Raw genomic sequence first — 16,125 nt, 5'->3', positions numbered from 1 at the left:
TTTAAAAAATTCGAAATTGAAATGAATAGTCTAGGGAACATACTGTATTAATGTACTCTACTGCATATAATTTGTGAACATTTACATGATTTGTACACTTTGAACTCCCTTTCAGACTGAAAGGGACTGAAAAAATTCATACCGTGAGATTCTTTTAATTCCTCTCCATATATTCTATTCTCTATAGTTTAAACCCTCTTACATGAACTGAACACAAAGGACAATGAAAGAAAAATTGAATTTTAATGTTTTTTTTCAAAAATGGGATTTTTTAAAAAATTGTACTGATTGTACAGATTTTTAAAAAAATGTACGGATTTTTGAAAAAATGTACGGATTGGTTTAAAAAAATGTCCGGATTTTTTAAAAAAAAATTGTACGGATTGTACGGATTTTTTTCGAAAATTGTACGGATTTCTTCTGAAAATGTACGGATTTTTGTACGGATTTGTTCAAAAAAGTTTTGGCCACCCTGTAGTCACAAATGATTGATAAGTCGACTTTACCCTATCTCACTGGTCTCAATTCCTGTATTGAGAAAGGAAAAGTCGTTGCTCATTAATTTTTGTCCTTCAGCACGATATCCCATGACATTTATAATACACAAATGGTGGTTGCATAAAAATGGTAGCATTGCTCAAATTTTGTCAAATTAACTGAGATGTAAACTCAATTTAAATAATGTTCTTATTGAGAATCAAATTCAGGAAAAGACCAATTCCCTGAAATTTTACAGTTATAATTGTGTAGAATTGGAAGAACAGGGAGAGCAGGGAAAACTGGAACCAGCATATCCCTTTTTACTAGGTAAGTTGCATAGAAATTTAAATGGCGGGAGGGGGGTTGTCAAAATTTAGTACAAGGTTTTTTATGGAAAGCGGAGGGGGAAATAATTCGTGTTTAAAAATCTGTAAAATATGGATTTTAGATGACACAAAAACATTTTTTTGGACACTTTCTTTAGGGAGGATTGGAGAAAAGCCCCTGAGCTTGTAACTATGTTGGAGGATGCTGGTCAACCTGTACCTGAGTGGTTAGCTAAGGAAGCTGTCAGGTAAACACTAAATCATGATAGATCCCTGGTCAACCTGTACCTGGGTGGTTAGCTAAGCAAGAATTTATTAGAAATTAAACTCAGTGCATGTGAACTAAAAATTTGAAAATTAAAAACGACGTTGGAATCGTTTCAACATATAACCAAGTTACTTATTAGTTGTAAACCAGAACAAGTGGAGTAGAACCTAGAAAAGTGAAAACGTCATTTTCAGCGTTATAACATAAAGCTGCTCGCAATCAGCGACGACAGCGAGAGTATCGTGTACAAATTGAATTACATCATTAAAGACTGTTTCTGATCAGAATTTATTATGTTTGCATTTCAATCTTTGTAATATACATCATCAAGGGTACCCTACATATTACACTGAACAACCAGAATGTCGCTTAATTTTGATGATATGGACTGAGATGTTTATTTTTATGATATGGACTGAGATGATAAAATAAAAATGATATTAGGTAAACTCTCCATACAAACAGTAATAAGATTTTAAGCCAATAAAGCTCTCTTCAGGTTTACAGTGTGGAAGGCTAAGAGGGACCAGGATGATGCACAGTTTGGTGGAAGATCCAGAGGGGGAGGTAGGGGAGGAGGAGGAGGTGGTGGCGGAAGTGGATGCAGAAAGTAAGTTTTTATGTCTAAATGGCTTAACAATTCTAGAGATTATCATTTATTTACAAATAAAAATTTCTCCATTCAAATTCGAAAAAACGTAAATTTAGAAATGATAAAATCATTGTGCTTTTACAAAACATTTTTTATCGCAAACAAATCGAGCTCAAGGAAAATTCGTCATTTTTTTCTTTCTTTTTTCAAGTTGTGGAGAAGATGGTCACTATGCGCGAGATTGTCCTCAAGGCGGCGGAGGAGGAGGAAGGGGCGGCGGTGGAGGTGGTGGTGGTTTTGGCGGAGGTGGTGGTAGAGGGCGTGGCAGTGGATGTTTTAAGTGTGGAGAGTCCGGCCACATTTCTCGAGATTGTAGGAAGCGTTAATTTTGTTGTAGTCGAATTCGTTAGATTTATTTTTTCGATCAAATTTCAAATTGTTGTTTTTGTTGCACCGTATTATTTTTATAGTATATGTATGCTTCAAGTAAATAAATAGTGTGAACCCACCCTTCTAATACACATCCAACTTATTAATATCGTCAAGGGAAATCATTGAAATCTTAACTGAAGCACATCCTCGAAAATAATTAATTTTGTTGAGCCCATTTTCTACATGTTAAATGAACATTACAACTGAACATTACAACAGAGATTTTATAATTTGGCAGGAGTAAATAATTATACAACGGTTTGGTTGGCTAACCTTATCTTGGAAATAGTTATTAAACTTCAAACCTGTGCGTGCTTTTTAAATGATTCAATTTATAAAACATTGTGAATTAGGCATGTCACTTTTAAACGCATGGTATGCAGATAATTACCGTCCCATTTACTACTTTGCTGCCAGGCAATTACACTAGTAATTTAAGAGTTGAAATTTGAGTTTGAAGGGTTATGTTACATCGTCTATACGCAACATCCCCCCTACCGAACTTCTGACCTACTAACTTTCCGACCTACTGCATTATCGGACCTACGCCAGCTGTTTATTTTAGTATTATTTGTGGGTTAGGTTAAGACAATATCTGGGCCGGGCGCTGCGGCCACAAGTCCATATAGCAACTGTAATACCACGTGCTAGTAGGTTGGATGTGTAGTATAGCGGATTTGGTGTAGGTCAGAAGTTGAGTATGGCGGATATGTGTAGGTCGAAAAATACACTACCTTATGAAGCTGTTTTCATAACACCATGATCTCCATGATCAAGGGTTGAAAGACTATAAGTCAAAACGTTCAAATCTTATGAATACCAAAGTACAGGAAAGTTAATTGCTGATATTGTTATGTGAAAATGGATCCCACGTCAGGTTGAGACATCTGTCATGTGTTCACTTTACCGCCCAGAGACAGTACACTGGGACACGAAAAATGATGTACCTCTGAATTAATTATCTTCATATATATATATATAATTTATTTTTTTGTTAATACAATATGGATTAGAGCATTTAATGCATGACCATCAAGAGTGGAACATTTTCTGAAATCATTTTACAGAAGCAAATTTGTATTCCACTTGGAATTTTAAGACATTTTGATAAATGTACTTTTACAAAAATCCAAATTGGCTGCTTTTAATGGATTTTAATGTTAAATAATCGAAAAACAACTAATATAACTGAAAATAAATCTTTTAAACCATAAAATCATGGGTAGGGTACTAATAGGCTTCCACTTATTAAGTTAGCAAAAAATGCCTTTTTTGGTGAATCTAAATGTACAGCAAATCTTTAAATTGAATTTAATTCGGATATTCAACCCCCTTCTAATATTACCCAAATTGGTATACTTTTCTAAAATTAGATTTTCACTTGTTTTTAAGAATTTTCCTCTCACTTCTATTATAAAACTCGTTTGAGACCGCTATTTTTATTATATTTTTTAAACACGTTTCTTGCTTTAATTTAAATTCGGTATTTTATAAACTAATTTGGAACAAGTTTGGGTAATTTTCAAGCAAGGCAACGTAGGAATCTGAAATTATTTCAGATAGCATCAACGAACTATTTCGTTTGTATAATGGTTGGCGCTATTTTGCGGCTTCGGGGTTCCCAGAAGGACATGGTGGTTGAAAAGGAGACTGAACACAAGTTAAAATTCTTCTCATTCCAGGTAAAATCCTTCAGTCAATCATATTGCTACGACCATTTCAACATCAAAAGCCATGGTAAACCAGTAGAAAAAAAAAATACATAATTAAAGGTATATTTTGCTATAAAATTTATTGTGAATAGGAAAAACACCAAAAATTGTTTTTTCGTTACAAATATCACTATTCTTTTATAGTTTCCAACAAATTGTAAATACTCGAGATACAGATGAGGTTTAAATCAATTCACTAATTATCATAGACATTAGGGAGGAAATCCCCGGACGCCATGAGCCTCTGCTATGCAGACATCGAGCCTCTCAGATTTACTATGCAGACAAAGCCTGCGCTATGCAGACCGTGCCTGCGCTATGCAGTAAACGAGCCTCCACCATACAGCTTTTTTTAAATCTTGGGTTTTTTGAGTGATGAAAACTTTTAACAACTTTTTTTGACGAAGTGGCATAAGAATTTTACTAAAGATTAAGAGTTGTTCATTGATTGTCATGATTGGAAACATATATGGACTCAAAGTGGTTTATAAGATTTATATTAAAACCTTAAACATTTCTTACGCAGAAAGGAAGATATTTGGAGAAATATTTCTGGAGTAAACTTGGTTTGTTTTTGTAATCTTTGATTTAAACAATACCTTTTTTGAAAAATGTTAAGATTTAAATAATAAATACAAATTTTTAAGATTTAATTTGAACTTCAAAAAAAAAGGTATCGCTGAAATCAAAGATTATAAAAGATGAAATGAAATTCAATTCAAATTTTTTTTCTAAATATTTTCCTAATTTCGTGTAAAAAATGTCATAATTAGGCACTATGTCTAAAAATTTCAAAAAAATCTTTTATTTAAACTTAAAACACAAGTTAAAAAAAACCTCCTGTATTACACAGGCACATTTTGATATGTTGTGCATGCTCATTTCTGCAAAGTGGAGGCTTGGTCTGCCTAGTAACTCTGGGAGGCTCGTGTCTGCATAGCGGACGCTCATGGCGTCCGGGAGTTCCCTCCATCTAGACATTCGGCAAGTGTAATTACAATACTTCTGATACCTTAACATTGCATGTGTTGAAATGGTAAACCATAAGGGAGATAAACTGATGCGCGACACCGGGTTAATGATGCTCTAGTTAGACAAGTATCCCTGGTTAACCAGGTTAATGATGGTGTATATACTACTCTAGTATGCAGTGTTTCGGATCCGGATCCGGTCGGATCCGTATCATTTGGTCGGATCCGTATCATTTGGTCGGATCCGGATCCGTATCAGGAAACGTTGATATGGATCCGGGTAGCGCCAAAAATTAACCAAAACCATGGAATAAATAAATCAAAATGGTTCGTAAATGAATCATTTACATTTTACATGACGAAAATTTTTCAAAATTATTTTTAATAATTTAATGTTTACATTTATATAATAGTAAATTAATGACGACATTTTATAAATTATAACCTTGCATAACATTTAATAGGGAAAATCCGATTCACAGAATCAAAAGTTACCTCGGATCCGGATCCATCATCACGGATGCGGATCCGCGGATCCGGATCCGGATCCGGATCCGAATCAAAATGATATGGATCCGAAACACTGCTAGTATGACAAGTATCCCTGGTTGTGTGGTTTAATGATGGTGTATATACTACTCTAGTATGACAAGTATCCCTGGTTGTGTGGTTTAATGATGATTTATATACTACTCTAGTATGACAAGTATCCCTGGTTAACCAGGTTAAGGATGGTGTATATACTACTCTAGTTTGACAAGTATCCCTGGTTGTGTGGTTAATGATGGTGTATATACTACTCTAGTATGACAAGTATCCCTGGTTGTGTGGTTTAATGATGATTTGTATACTACTCTAGTTTGACAAGTATCCCTGGTTGTGTGGTTAATGATGGTTTATATACTACTTTAGTATGACAAGTATCCCTGGTTGTTTGGTTTAATGATGATTTATATACTACTCTAGTTTGACAAGTATCCCTTGTTATGTGGTTTAATGATGGTGTATATACTACTCTAGATAGACAAGTATCCCTGGTTAACCAGGTTAATGATGGTTTATATACTACTCTAGTATGACAAGTATCCCTGGTTGTGTGGTTTAATGATAGTGTATATATTGCTTGGTTACTACACCATCTTCCTCAATTCATACTCTTCTCTTATCAACCATATCATCCTCTACTCTCAGACAAACCAGATCAGGTAGATTATCAACCATTCATCTAACTAGATTCGGTAGATAATTTATGTTTACCTGAATCATATCAAATAGATCATCAATCATTTATGTAAATTATTTTGATTTGGTAGATATATATCTACCATTCATAAAAAATGATCGACCCTTTATCTAAACAATATCAGAAAGATCATCAACCAATTCATTAAAACTTAATAATATTAATATTTGTGAAGATCAACTCTTGGGTTTGGATTTAGCGGAAACCTGGTGGGATACCTCTACTTCGAGGACGTGTATGCTATCAGAAATATTCCGGATTATATCTCGTAAGTTATTTCCTAGAGTATGCTTCAACCCCCTTAATCCTTAATTATATTCCTTGGTGTATATTTCGACCTACTCACATTAGCTATACTCCATGTCTGACGAAAGCCACATCCGCAGTTTACTTTTGACATACTTGCATGTGGTTTTAAATACAGCTGCTAGTTGGACATGCGGCCGCAATGTCCGGCCCCCTTGCCTGTCCTAGCAGCGGCGGTCGGCGCTCTAGCCTGTCCTTGCCGCATCGCTCGGCCCAGAAATTTTTTAAATTTATGTAAAATAAACAGTTGTGGCGCATATTGGTCGGATATTGCAGAAAGATCGGAAAGTTAGTAGGTCAGAAGTGAATAGAGGGGATGTCAAGTATAAAAGATGCATCATTACCCTAAGTTTTTACCCTTAAATATAATCATAGTGCAGGTCAAATTTGCATATTCATAATTTGAATTGTAATATATAATTTAATTGCTGAATACTAGTGGACTGGAAACAATAAAGAAAATATAATATTTTAAAGGAAAGCAATGGGTGCAGATTTGAGGTACTTATTGTTTCAGCTGCTAATGACCATCTCTGGATATAATGCTGCCCGTTTCAAGCTCTTCACCTGCAGATTGTAAGTTTATCCATACGTTTCCAATCTGATCATTTTATATATTTCCTTGACCAAATGTTGGTTATAATTCACATTGAGAACTAAATCTAATGTATACATCAAAGAAATTTAAATACTAAAGGAAAAATTGGTTTGGTTTGTAGGTTATGTGACTCAGTACGCTTAAAGAAATGTATGCAAACAGCCCTTTTAAGTCTGGTGTGTGGCTGGTTGTTCTTGGACTCTGCATATTCTCTAGGACTCCTTCAGCAGGTTTAAGAAAATTAATAAGAATGAATGTTTAGGATGTCAGCAACCCTTTTTTCTTTGTCTATCGGCAAAATGGCGTACTTGTGCTAATTATAGACCCGTTATGTTTATTGTGTACGTGTGAAAATTCAGTCTCAATGAGTTTTCAATTATTTTTTATTCTTTTAGGCTGTGTTTTACACTATCAAATACAAGCTTAATGTGAACATTCTGGGCATGCATCCGATCCTCGCCATCCTAGTTCTAGCCGTAGCGACAGTAATAGGTTTCTACATCTCGTTCCAGGTTTTAAACGTAAGTTTATGACTCACTAATAATTCTGACAGCTGTAAATCGGAAAAATACAAAACAAGAAGGTCTTGTTTTACTTGCGTAGTTTTAAGTAAAAGACGACCTTTATATTGATCAGTTAACACAAATGTCGATTGTCATACCTGTTCAGTTTTTGCATTATAATCTATTTGTTTCAGGAGTGTACGTCAGATAAAGAGAAAAAGACTGAGAATAAATCTGGAAAAATATCCAACAAGTTCAAGGAAATGTCTGAAAACAATGATCCGGTCCTCCCTATCTTCGTTCTAGCCGTAGCCACAGCTTCGGCTTTCTACGTATCTGTAGCTGCACAGGTTTTAAACGCAAGTTTTATGACCGCCCGAAGACGACATTCAAATGACTTCAAGCAAATATTTTACAGTTGGAAATTTTAATGACAGGGGTACGCATTTTCTTGAAGGGTCATGATACTGCAAAAAAAAATATTTCAGGAGGGAAAAAAAGAACACCAGTAATGTTTAACCTGTGAGCGTCTTTAATTTTTATCTGTTTGTTTCAGGAGTCAGGGTATGACGGTAGGAAGAGTAAACCTGGAAAAATATCCAACATGTTCAAGAAAACAGCTGCTCCTCAAGTAAGTTTCCTGAGATAAAACAATTTTAATTTTTCAGGAGATCATTATTTAAATGGTATCTAATATTTCTTAGAGGTATTTATTATCTCTTAGAAAGTTATATGTATTAAAGAGAAAGACATGTGCTAGCTAACACAAGTACAAAGAGAGCCTGATTTTTTCATATCTCAGAAAATGACAGAATGAATTTGAATTTAGGTGATATGCTCCAAGTTCCTGAGATTTTGTTCACGAGTTTACCTAATTCTTCTCGGCCTAACAGTTCTAGCGTTCTCAATTTACATTCAAGGTATTAAAAGATTGATAGACGTAATTTCAAGGGACCCTCCATTTAAAAGAGGGACATACCCGATTCACAGTGGTATCCTTGAAACCTTGATGTGCTAAATAATGTGGGCGATGTCGTAATTTTTCTAGCGTGAAAGTGTTTAATTCTGACAATACATTAATTGTTTCTGTAGCAGGTACTTTTATACTCCATGCAAGAGTTTTGCAAACCCTATTCGGTACTGGTATAAGCACGACGACATTTAATCTATGCTGCTAGAATTTTTAAAATTAGATGCTGAAATGTCCGACCTACTGTTGTTTGAGCTATTGAATATTTCGACAGTTGTTGTTGTTTCTAAGATGTTTGCTTCCAAATGTAGTAATTAGATTATATCACTTGGGCCACCAACAGTATAAAGTAGATCACATAAATAACTATTTATTTGCATAAAATTATGACAACAATTAAAATGCAAATAGTAAAACATTATAATCTTAAAATATAACAAAAAACTAGAAAGCAAAACTCAATCAAAACATGTCAATATGAATAAAAGTAAAAATATCGATAGTTCCGATGACATGACAGTTCAAGTGACTAACCACCAAATAAATAACTTGTGTACATATCTAAAGTGCAGATTTTCAACAAGGAACAATTATGAAATATGGTTTACAGTTACACATCGTCTAAATTACACTTTATCATTTTTAGGTAGAATAAATGTCTAGTACAATTATAAAGATTAAGAAATAATATGAATGTCGTCTTCTATAAACCAGTGCTGATTTCCGGGGTTTGCACTACTCTTGCAGGGTGTAGAGAAACCACAATTGCAAATAGTCTACTACAATTGTTAAGATTAAGAAACAATATGAATGTCGTCTTCTATAAACCAGTGCCGATTTCCGGGGTTTGCACTACTCTTGCAGGGTTTAGAGAAACCACAATTGCAAATAATCTTATCGGACCAAGCTTTAACGGTACCGTTGTGAATCGGACATGCCACGTTAAAAATGGAGGATCACTGAAAATTTCGTCAAAAGTCTCTAAAGTGATGGATACTTTATAAAGTAATAAGTCCCTTCTTCTCCAAAAAAAGTTACTGTCTGGGGTATTAAAATAATTTTTCTTGTCTTATTCTAGTTGGTGTGATTCTTCTGCGTGCAGACCCTGCCTACCTACCCAGTGTAACCTACAACAATGAATCCTATCCTACAATGAACGGAGTTACATTCTACGTGTAAGTATTGGGTAGAAGAAATAGTGAAATACTAGTCGTCTTCCTTTGTTTTATTAAGAAATGTCGCCAAGTTTGCTGTTATTTGTTTAACTGAAGTACATTTAAAAAGATTTTAGGGCTACAAAGGAACGAACGAAATCCATAGCCGTTTAATATAATGAAGAAACAAGACGACTTTCATTCCAATGTTTTCCGTGTACGGCATGGTTGATCCACAGATCGGGTAGATACAGATTCATCATTGACGCGGACTGCCCTGTCGATGTAGCCCGAAAGAGATATATAATTCCGAGTTAATCATCAATCGAGATGGAGATTTTGGGGTTAATGTTTACTTTGTGCACATTATTGTCTGATCAACTCTGCACAGTGGATCAAGTGGTTACAGGGAGGAATCATGGCTTAAGTCCATAGTGCACTTTTACATGAACGTTGCCAGGCGCGCAACTAGGGCGGGGGCCAGGGGGCCAGGCCCCCCCCTAGCCTGATTAAGGGGGGGCATGCCCCTCCCTTAAGAAGTCTTTCACATTATAGTTTATTAAGACAGATATTTTTCCTGTTTTGCACTAGGGTTTCTTTCCCAATTAAGCATGCTATTGAGAAGATATTATGAAAATAGGAACAAAAAATTCCAAATTCAGGGGGGGCTACGCCCCTCCCTGAATCTGTCAGAGGGGGCGAATGTCCCCCCGCCCCCCTGTATCCGCCCCTGACCAGAATAGATTTCTTGTTTAATTTCATATCGGATGTGTTGACTTACTGAATATCCGGTTGGTAAGGTTAGTTTTTTATTGTTTAAGTATAACACACATTTTTCTTGCCCCCCCCCCCCTAAAAATGTTTAGGGGGGGGCCAAAAATTTCCCCCTAGCCCCCCATAACCAAATGTCTAGTTGCGCGCCTGAACTATTAACTAAATGGACGACCCTCCAAGTATAGAGTGGAATGTCCGATTCACAACGGTACATTACACTCACCAGTTACCTTTAGTCAACAAATGTTTTCAGGAAGGAAGACCTTGATCTAAAACATGAACATGTGGCTCTCCCCATAAACCTAGGGTTCAACCTCCCCATGGAGTTCTACAGTCTTAACTTTAATAGCTCCTGTACAGGTAAAAATTGTTAATTATACCTGAGCTGATAATTATTGAATTGTTGATATCGGAATTAAAAATTCAAGTGCCCACTGGGGATATTGAGATCAAGAGATGGGTATTCATCATAAAAGTTCCCAGCTTAGGCATCAAAATTATGACAAAGATTGCATATATTTTTCCTGTACTGGGGGGAGGGGGTGGGGGGAGTAGTAATTTTTTAAAAATTAAAACCGTCAAATTTGTGTTTTCTGAAAAACCTAAGGATAAGGAGCTTAAACTGTTATTTCCCCAAAGCTAAGGCTTACCATTTTTTGGGGTGGGGCCGGGGTGGGGTGGGTGGGGGTGTTACCTCAAATTTGATGGGTACGGGAAGCCCCTTCAATTGTGAGTAGGGATATCCCTAAATAAGCCGCCATCAATACTGATTTTTCTATAACCATCAAAGAATTTTAGGTTCCCCCATTCCCCTCCCCCCGGGGCCCCGCCCCTACTCTTAACTTAGAATATTTTTTGGGAATTGAAACTAGTGTTTTTAGATTGTGAAGAGTTTATTTTGAGCCAAAGTTATAGTTCTACTAGTTTGATGGTAGTTCAGGTAGGATTGTTGATCAATTTGGTTTATTTTCAAACAACTTTTAATATTTATTCCAGCATTAAAAGTTTGGTTTTTTAAACTTTGCTGTATTTTTATCCTTCAAGAAAATATAAAAGAATTATCATCCAAAAAACCAAATTTTTTAGGGTCGTATGGTTTTGCATTTATTTTATCCAGGGTCAAAATTGCACAATGGACAAAGTTTAAGATCAGTAAATATTGAAAACGAACAATTTTAAAAATTGTAGAAACAAAAATGGAACCTTTTTAAATTAAGTCCTTAAAAAAGTAACTTATGTTATTTCCCATCACTACGTACACTGTACAGGCAACTATCTGGGGACTAGCGGCCACCAAACTCCTTCTCAATACCATCTGCTGCGGATCTCATACACAAAGCAACTTGTTTAGGTACAGTTCATTAAACTTGAGGAATTTCGGACTTTTTTATAATTGAATCTCCCCCCCCCCAATTCTGAAGTGATAACCAGAAAACAATGGAATAGAAAGACGACAGTATAGCAATACTTAAGCGTTTTGATGTTATTACAAAGCAAATATTTTTGCTCGTAACTTAGCAAAACAATATGTAAGTGAAAAGGGTCTATTTACACTGTACAATTTCTATTTCTAATGTTCATTGAAATAGTCACAACTTGAGAATACATGTCTTCCTATTTTAGAAAAAATCCATAATTGTTTGGTAAAAACAAATTTCAATGAAATGATTGGGAAGGTTATAATAATATTAAATTTATACGTTTCAAGAGCAAAATGGTTTTTGATTTTTTTAGTTGAAGTTTTTCCATTTGGATTCACTCGGGATCAGTGGCCCGGGGTAATTTTTCCGGATTTAGGATCTAATCTATCTAACACAAAATACCCTCAATTCCCTTTTGGCCATTTTTGATCATATGCAGGAGTTCAAGTTTAAGCTTAAATATATATTCAAGGATCCTTCTATGGTCGTCTCTACTCCACTTCTACACTATCCTCAGACAGGTCAGAACATTGATCGGTCATTAAATGTAATATTCAGATCATTGATCGGTCATTAGACGTAATATTCAGATCATTGATCACTGATCAGTCAAAGGACTTCAAATTCATTGATATCAGAAGTGCAGTAAAAGGACTTCATAATATAATGATGATAAAGAAATATTTTACCATTGATTTCTACACATAAATATTTCGAAAAATATGTTCCTAAAATTATTGCAACATTTTTTATCGTCGATATTGACATTAAGATTGAAATTGCGCTAAAACCGTACTAAAATCTCATAAGTCTCAAATGAATCCTGCAAAATTTCTCTACAATTCTGCAAACTCAGTTCAACTTTCATGTCTAGCCGGTCTCTCCCTTTAAATTCGTCACAAAATTTATTCCTTGAGAATAAATTTTGATAAAGTTATCAAGATTGATGGCTTCACTTTATGCGTCAAGAACTTAATACAATGTAATTTAGAGCTGGTCTATGGTCAGGTTTTGTGGCAACTCAGGACTCTCGATCCTGATTGTCCTATCTGCTGCAGGGTTTGTCATCAACCTTGTTATTTTAGTTCTCTTCCAGATAAGCTCACGGAGGTAATACAATTTGAACCCCCTTCCCAACCCCCCTCCCAAATCTTAGGATCCATTTATTTTTTGATCCGGACCACCCGGATCCTGGATCAACACTGAACAAATATGGATCCGGATCCAGGTCAGAACATTTCTTTAAGGATTTTCTGAACAAACGAAAAATTTTCTTCTTTTTCTGTTTTTATTTTTATTTTTATGTTAAAACTTAATGAACTATTCAGAGATAAGGAAGTTTCTAATGATCTAATTTTTTAACAGTCCAAGCTTTGGATTTTAAGGCAAAATAGTTTTTTTTAACATTTTTTGGTTGATATTTTTTGCCCCTTGGATCCGGATCCGTGCTAGTTTAAATTTATAATGAGCCCAATTTTAACGACAGATTTTTCACATGGTCAAAGTAAAGAAGGGTGTGTATTGTGTAATGTGCATAGTGCACATAGATGAAAAGAAAAGAATAGAATGTATATTTTTTATTGGATGTTGTCAAGCAAAAATTTATATATAAAAAATTATAGTTTTGTTGATGACGAATTTACGGGAGAAAATTCAAAAGCATTTGTTACCGTACTTTTAGCAGACTTAGAAAATACACTTCTCTTATTCAGTATTCGTTTATTGCAGATTGTATACCTCCAGCAACAATCCCAAGACTGCTCTTGTTCTTCCATTTTAAGAAGACTAGAACTGCCTCATTTTGAGGATAATACAAGATTTTCTACGGGTCATTTATCTAGACTTTTTAATAGATTGATTTTAATTCTCGCTTAAAATATATTTTCGTCAATCCCTTTGTCTCAAATTGTTCACATTTTAATCTAGTCGGTAGCTCTGATTGTACAATGCACGCTCACTGCGTTTACAGACAGGGCACTTGTGTCAATTGGATTTAGATTAAATAATTATTTTATCCATAGTCTATGCCAGTGGTTACTTGATGACTTTGTCATTTTATCTATTTGTACACATATTGCATTGAATTGAATTGACACTATGTTATAGTTTTAATATTTACACCTTAACTAATTGAACCTAACACAACTCCCAAGCTTTCACTGTTTGTGAGGTGGGGTTATAGAATTTTAATAAAAGTAAAACTGATAATATTTGGAACTCTTCTCAAAACCTTAAGATCCAGCCTTTTAAAACCAGTGTTTTTTTGAGAGGCCACGCGATAAATGTGTATACTGTATATTTCAGAGTTTCAATTTATATGCCAGCCTAGGGTCCAGTGAAATCACTGCAGAGAACATTGTCGGATAAAACTGCACTGAACAGGTGAAAGTTGTTATCTTTTTATTTTTTTTCATTTAATTGTTATTGATATTATTTTCCGGATTTCTCAAATTTAATTCTTCTAATTTATTGTAAATGTATCAAAAATTAGTGGGAGGGAGGAGTGGGATAATGTTGTTGTTTTTTTCAAATTATCTTAATTTTAGTTTTGTTTTGATGGTTGTTGAAATATTTAAATCCTATCAATATTCAAATATTTTAGTATCTCTACAAACAAGAATGTCTGATCTAGGAATTGGAGTAGAGGTGAGTTTTGGATCTAGATGGAGATCGGACTCTAGTTTGGTTAAAGGATAAGAATCAGGATTAGGATCTAGTTTGGTAAAAAGGTTTAGAATCAAAATTGGGATATCGTTTGGTATAATAGTTAGAATCAGAATTGGGATCTAGTTTGGTAAAAAGGTTTAGAATCATAATTGGGATATCGTTTGGTATAATAGTTAGAATCAGAATTGGAATCTTGTTTGGTATTACAGTTTTCAGGATTAGGATATAGTTTGGTAAAGGGTTAGAATCATTTTTGGGATTTAGTTCAGTTTAGAGTAAACAGCAGGATTGGAATCTGGACTGGGATTTGAATTCGGTATGGGATCTATATGCTGGGATTATATTCTGGTTATTGGGTACTACGTTTTGGTTAGAATCAAGATTGGGAATTGGAATGGGATTAGAAGCAAGATTCCATTATATTTTCTCCCCTAAATTTCCTTCCTATTTCTTTTTAACAATTTATTATTTTTGAATTTTTAATCTTAAAAATTGGATACATTTGATAGAGTAAAGTTCTGATTTGATTCTTCTTCTTGTCATCCTTTCTCTTTCTTTTTTTCTTTCTTTGTTGACTGTCCCTGATTCTGATAATTTTATTCGATTCATTATTGTTTAATCTCTTTATGATTTGTTAACTAAAGCTTACATTGTTGCCTAGGAGACTGTTCAAGCCTGACCTGAAGCAGAGTTTAGTGAATTCAGGCGTTCTACTTCTAACAACAAGATCTAGATAGTTCTAAATCAACATCATGATACATACCTGAAAAGGTTAAAATATGGTTTTATCTTTAATTTTTAGAAAATCACTGACCAATATCTTCAATGTTTTTAATTTTGTTTATTCAAACTTGTACCTAATGTTAAATAAAACTTGATTGAACAGCATCTTGACATGTTTTTAAAATGTATTGCCTATTTAATGTTTCTTGATTTAAACAATCTTTAATGTAAAATTTCAATAGTGAACAATGTGAATAAATAAATTTATTCTGTAAACCGTTGGTAGATAAGCTATTACCTTAAAAATGTACAGAATTCACAATATAGTATTATCCACAAAGCATGAGATTTCAGAGACAACTGTACGGAATTTATTCAGCCTTTTTTCTAAAAACATTGGTTCCCTGCAACTTAACTTGTTCTCTTTTTTGCCCAATCATATAGTTCATACGCAATTGTGACATATACTGAAAAATTCAGATTCAAATTGTTCAACGGAACCAGTTTCTGGTCATCATTACATTCTCATCCTTTGTGTGTAATCCCGTACATTTTAGGCATAAAGCTACATTTCAAGTGATCTTCCTTAAAAGAAGGCAATGTCAGATTCACAATGGTAGCCTTTGACGGATTGAGAATGATCTGGAAGGGATTGTGATGGATCAAGGATCTGTTGGACAATTCATTGCCATTTCATATATACTTGCATTTGAATTATCTAGATAAAAATCAAGTAAAAAAGTATATCAGTTCTATGCGCAAATTAATGAGTGTTACAATAGTCGAGGGAACCGAAGTTTTCAATTGTTAAAGGTGTTAAACAACTTGTTTCATGTTAAGACGCACCTCGGTAGTATGAGTTGGATTTAACTGTAGTATTTTCAAAAAGCAAAATAAATTTTGAATCTGTTCTGTGCTCAAAATGTTTACCTTAGATTTGTAATTTAACAAAGAGAAGTAAATTGCGGAAGTGGTTATTATATGT

At 34.4% G+C, this 16,125-nt stretch overlaps 2 protein-coding genes and 1 long non-coding RNA gene across 9 annotated transcripts in view; all 3 read left to right on the top strand.

Moving 5' to 3' along the window:
* Positions 1-2,183, top strand: part of LOC111710354 (probable ATP-dependent RNA helicase DDX43) — a 16,291-nt gene extending 14,108 nt beyond the window's left edge. Inside the window, exons 23-26 of the mRNA XM_023484417.1 lie at positions 744-807; positions 965-1,054; positions 1,574-1,684; positions 1,878-2,183. Of these exons, the coding sequence (XP_023340185.1) occupies positions 744-807; positions 965-1,054; positions 1,574-1,684; positions 1,878-2,052 (440 nt within the window). The 3' untranslated portion in view covers positions 2,053-2,183. The remainder of the gene's footprint in view (positions 1-743; positions 808-964; positions 1,055-1,573; positions 1,685-1,877) is intronic.
* A 1,450-nt stretch (positions 2,184-3,633) lies between these two features.
* On the top strand, positions 3,634-15,265 carry LOC111710360 (uncharacterized). Of its 7 annotated transcripts, XR_002767046.1 has the most exons (18): positions 3,634-3,780; positions 5,856-5,986; positions 6,200-6,292; positions 6,808-6,906; positions 7,050-7,158; positions 7,324-7,449; positions 7,626-7,781; positions 7,988-8,062; positions 8,261-8,351; positions 9,480-9,576; positions 10,583-10,689; positions 11,211-11,269; positions 11,598-11,680; positions 12,223-12,271; positions 12,742-12,860; positions 14,055-14,132; positions 14,383-14,396; positions 15,079-15,265. XR_002767046.1 is itself a non-coding variant. In XM_023484427.1 (16 exons), exons 1-16 carry the CDS (start codon positions 3,688-3,690, stop codon positions 13,528-13,530), a joined length of 1,488 nt encoding a protein of 495 aa, XP_023340195.1. In that variant the 5' UTR covers positions 3,634-3,687; the 3' UTR covers positions 13,531-14,053. The 7 variants fall into 7 exon arrangements, 5 of the variants coding, with proteins under 5 accessions (XP_023340195.1, XP_023340194.1, XP_023340193.1 ...); XR_002767045.1 differs by lacking the exons at positions 14,383-14,396; positions 15,079-15,265 and adding an exon at positions 14,353-14,364; XM_023484427.1 differs by lacking the exons at positions 14,055-14,132; positions 14,383-14,396; positions 15,079-15,265 and adding an exon at positions 13,479-14,053 and having other exon boundaries at positions 7,101-7,158.
* An 86-nt stretch (positions 15,266-15,351) lies between these two features.
* On the top strand, positions 15,352-16,050 carry LOC111710359 (uncharacterized). Its single transcript, XR_002767044.1, has 2 exons — positions 15,352-15,502; positions 15,954-16,050. It is a non-coding gene; the product is annotated as an uncharacterized LOC111710359 (long non-coding RNA).
* The last annotated feature ends 75 nt before the right edge of the window (positions 16,051-16,125 follow it).

This window comes from Eurytemora carolleeae, unplaced genomic scaffold (genome assembly GCF_000591075.1).
Source record: "Eurytemora carolleeae unplaced genomic scaffold, Eaff_2.0 scaffold1049, whole genome shotgun sequence".
Taxonomy (NCBI): Eukaryota; Metazoa; Arthropoda; class Copepoda; order Calanoida; family Temoridae; genus Eurytemora; species Eurytemora carolleeae.
This window is presented reverse-complemented; position numbering and strand designations above follow the sequence as displayed.

Excerpts from the sequence above, each read along its gene's own strand:
- LOC111710360 (XM_023484425.1), top strand. The coding sequence starts at position 3,688 with ATGGTTGGCGCTATTTTGCGGCTTCGGGGTTCCCAGAAGGACATGGTG. Across the intron at positions 8,352-9,479 it reads GTTCTCAATTTACATTCAAG|TTGGTGTGATTCTTCTGCGT; the intron begins GTATTAAAAGAT and ends GTCTTATTCTAG. Across the intron at positions 11,681-12,222 it reads ACACAAAGCAACTTGTTTAG|GATCCTTCTATGGTCGTCTC; the intron begins GTACAGTTCATT and ends TATATATTCAAG.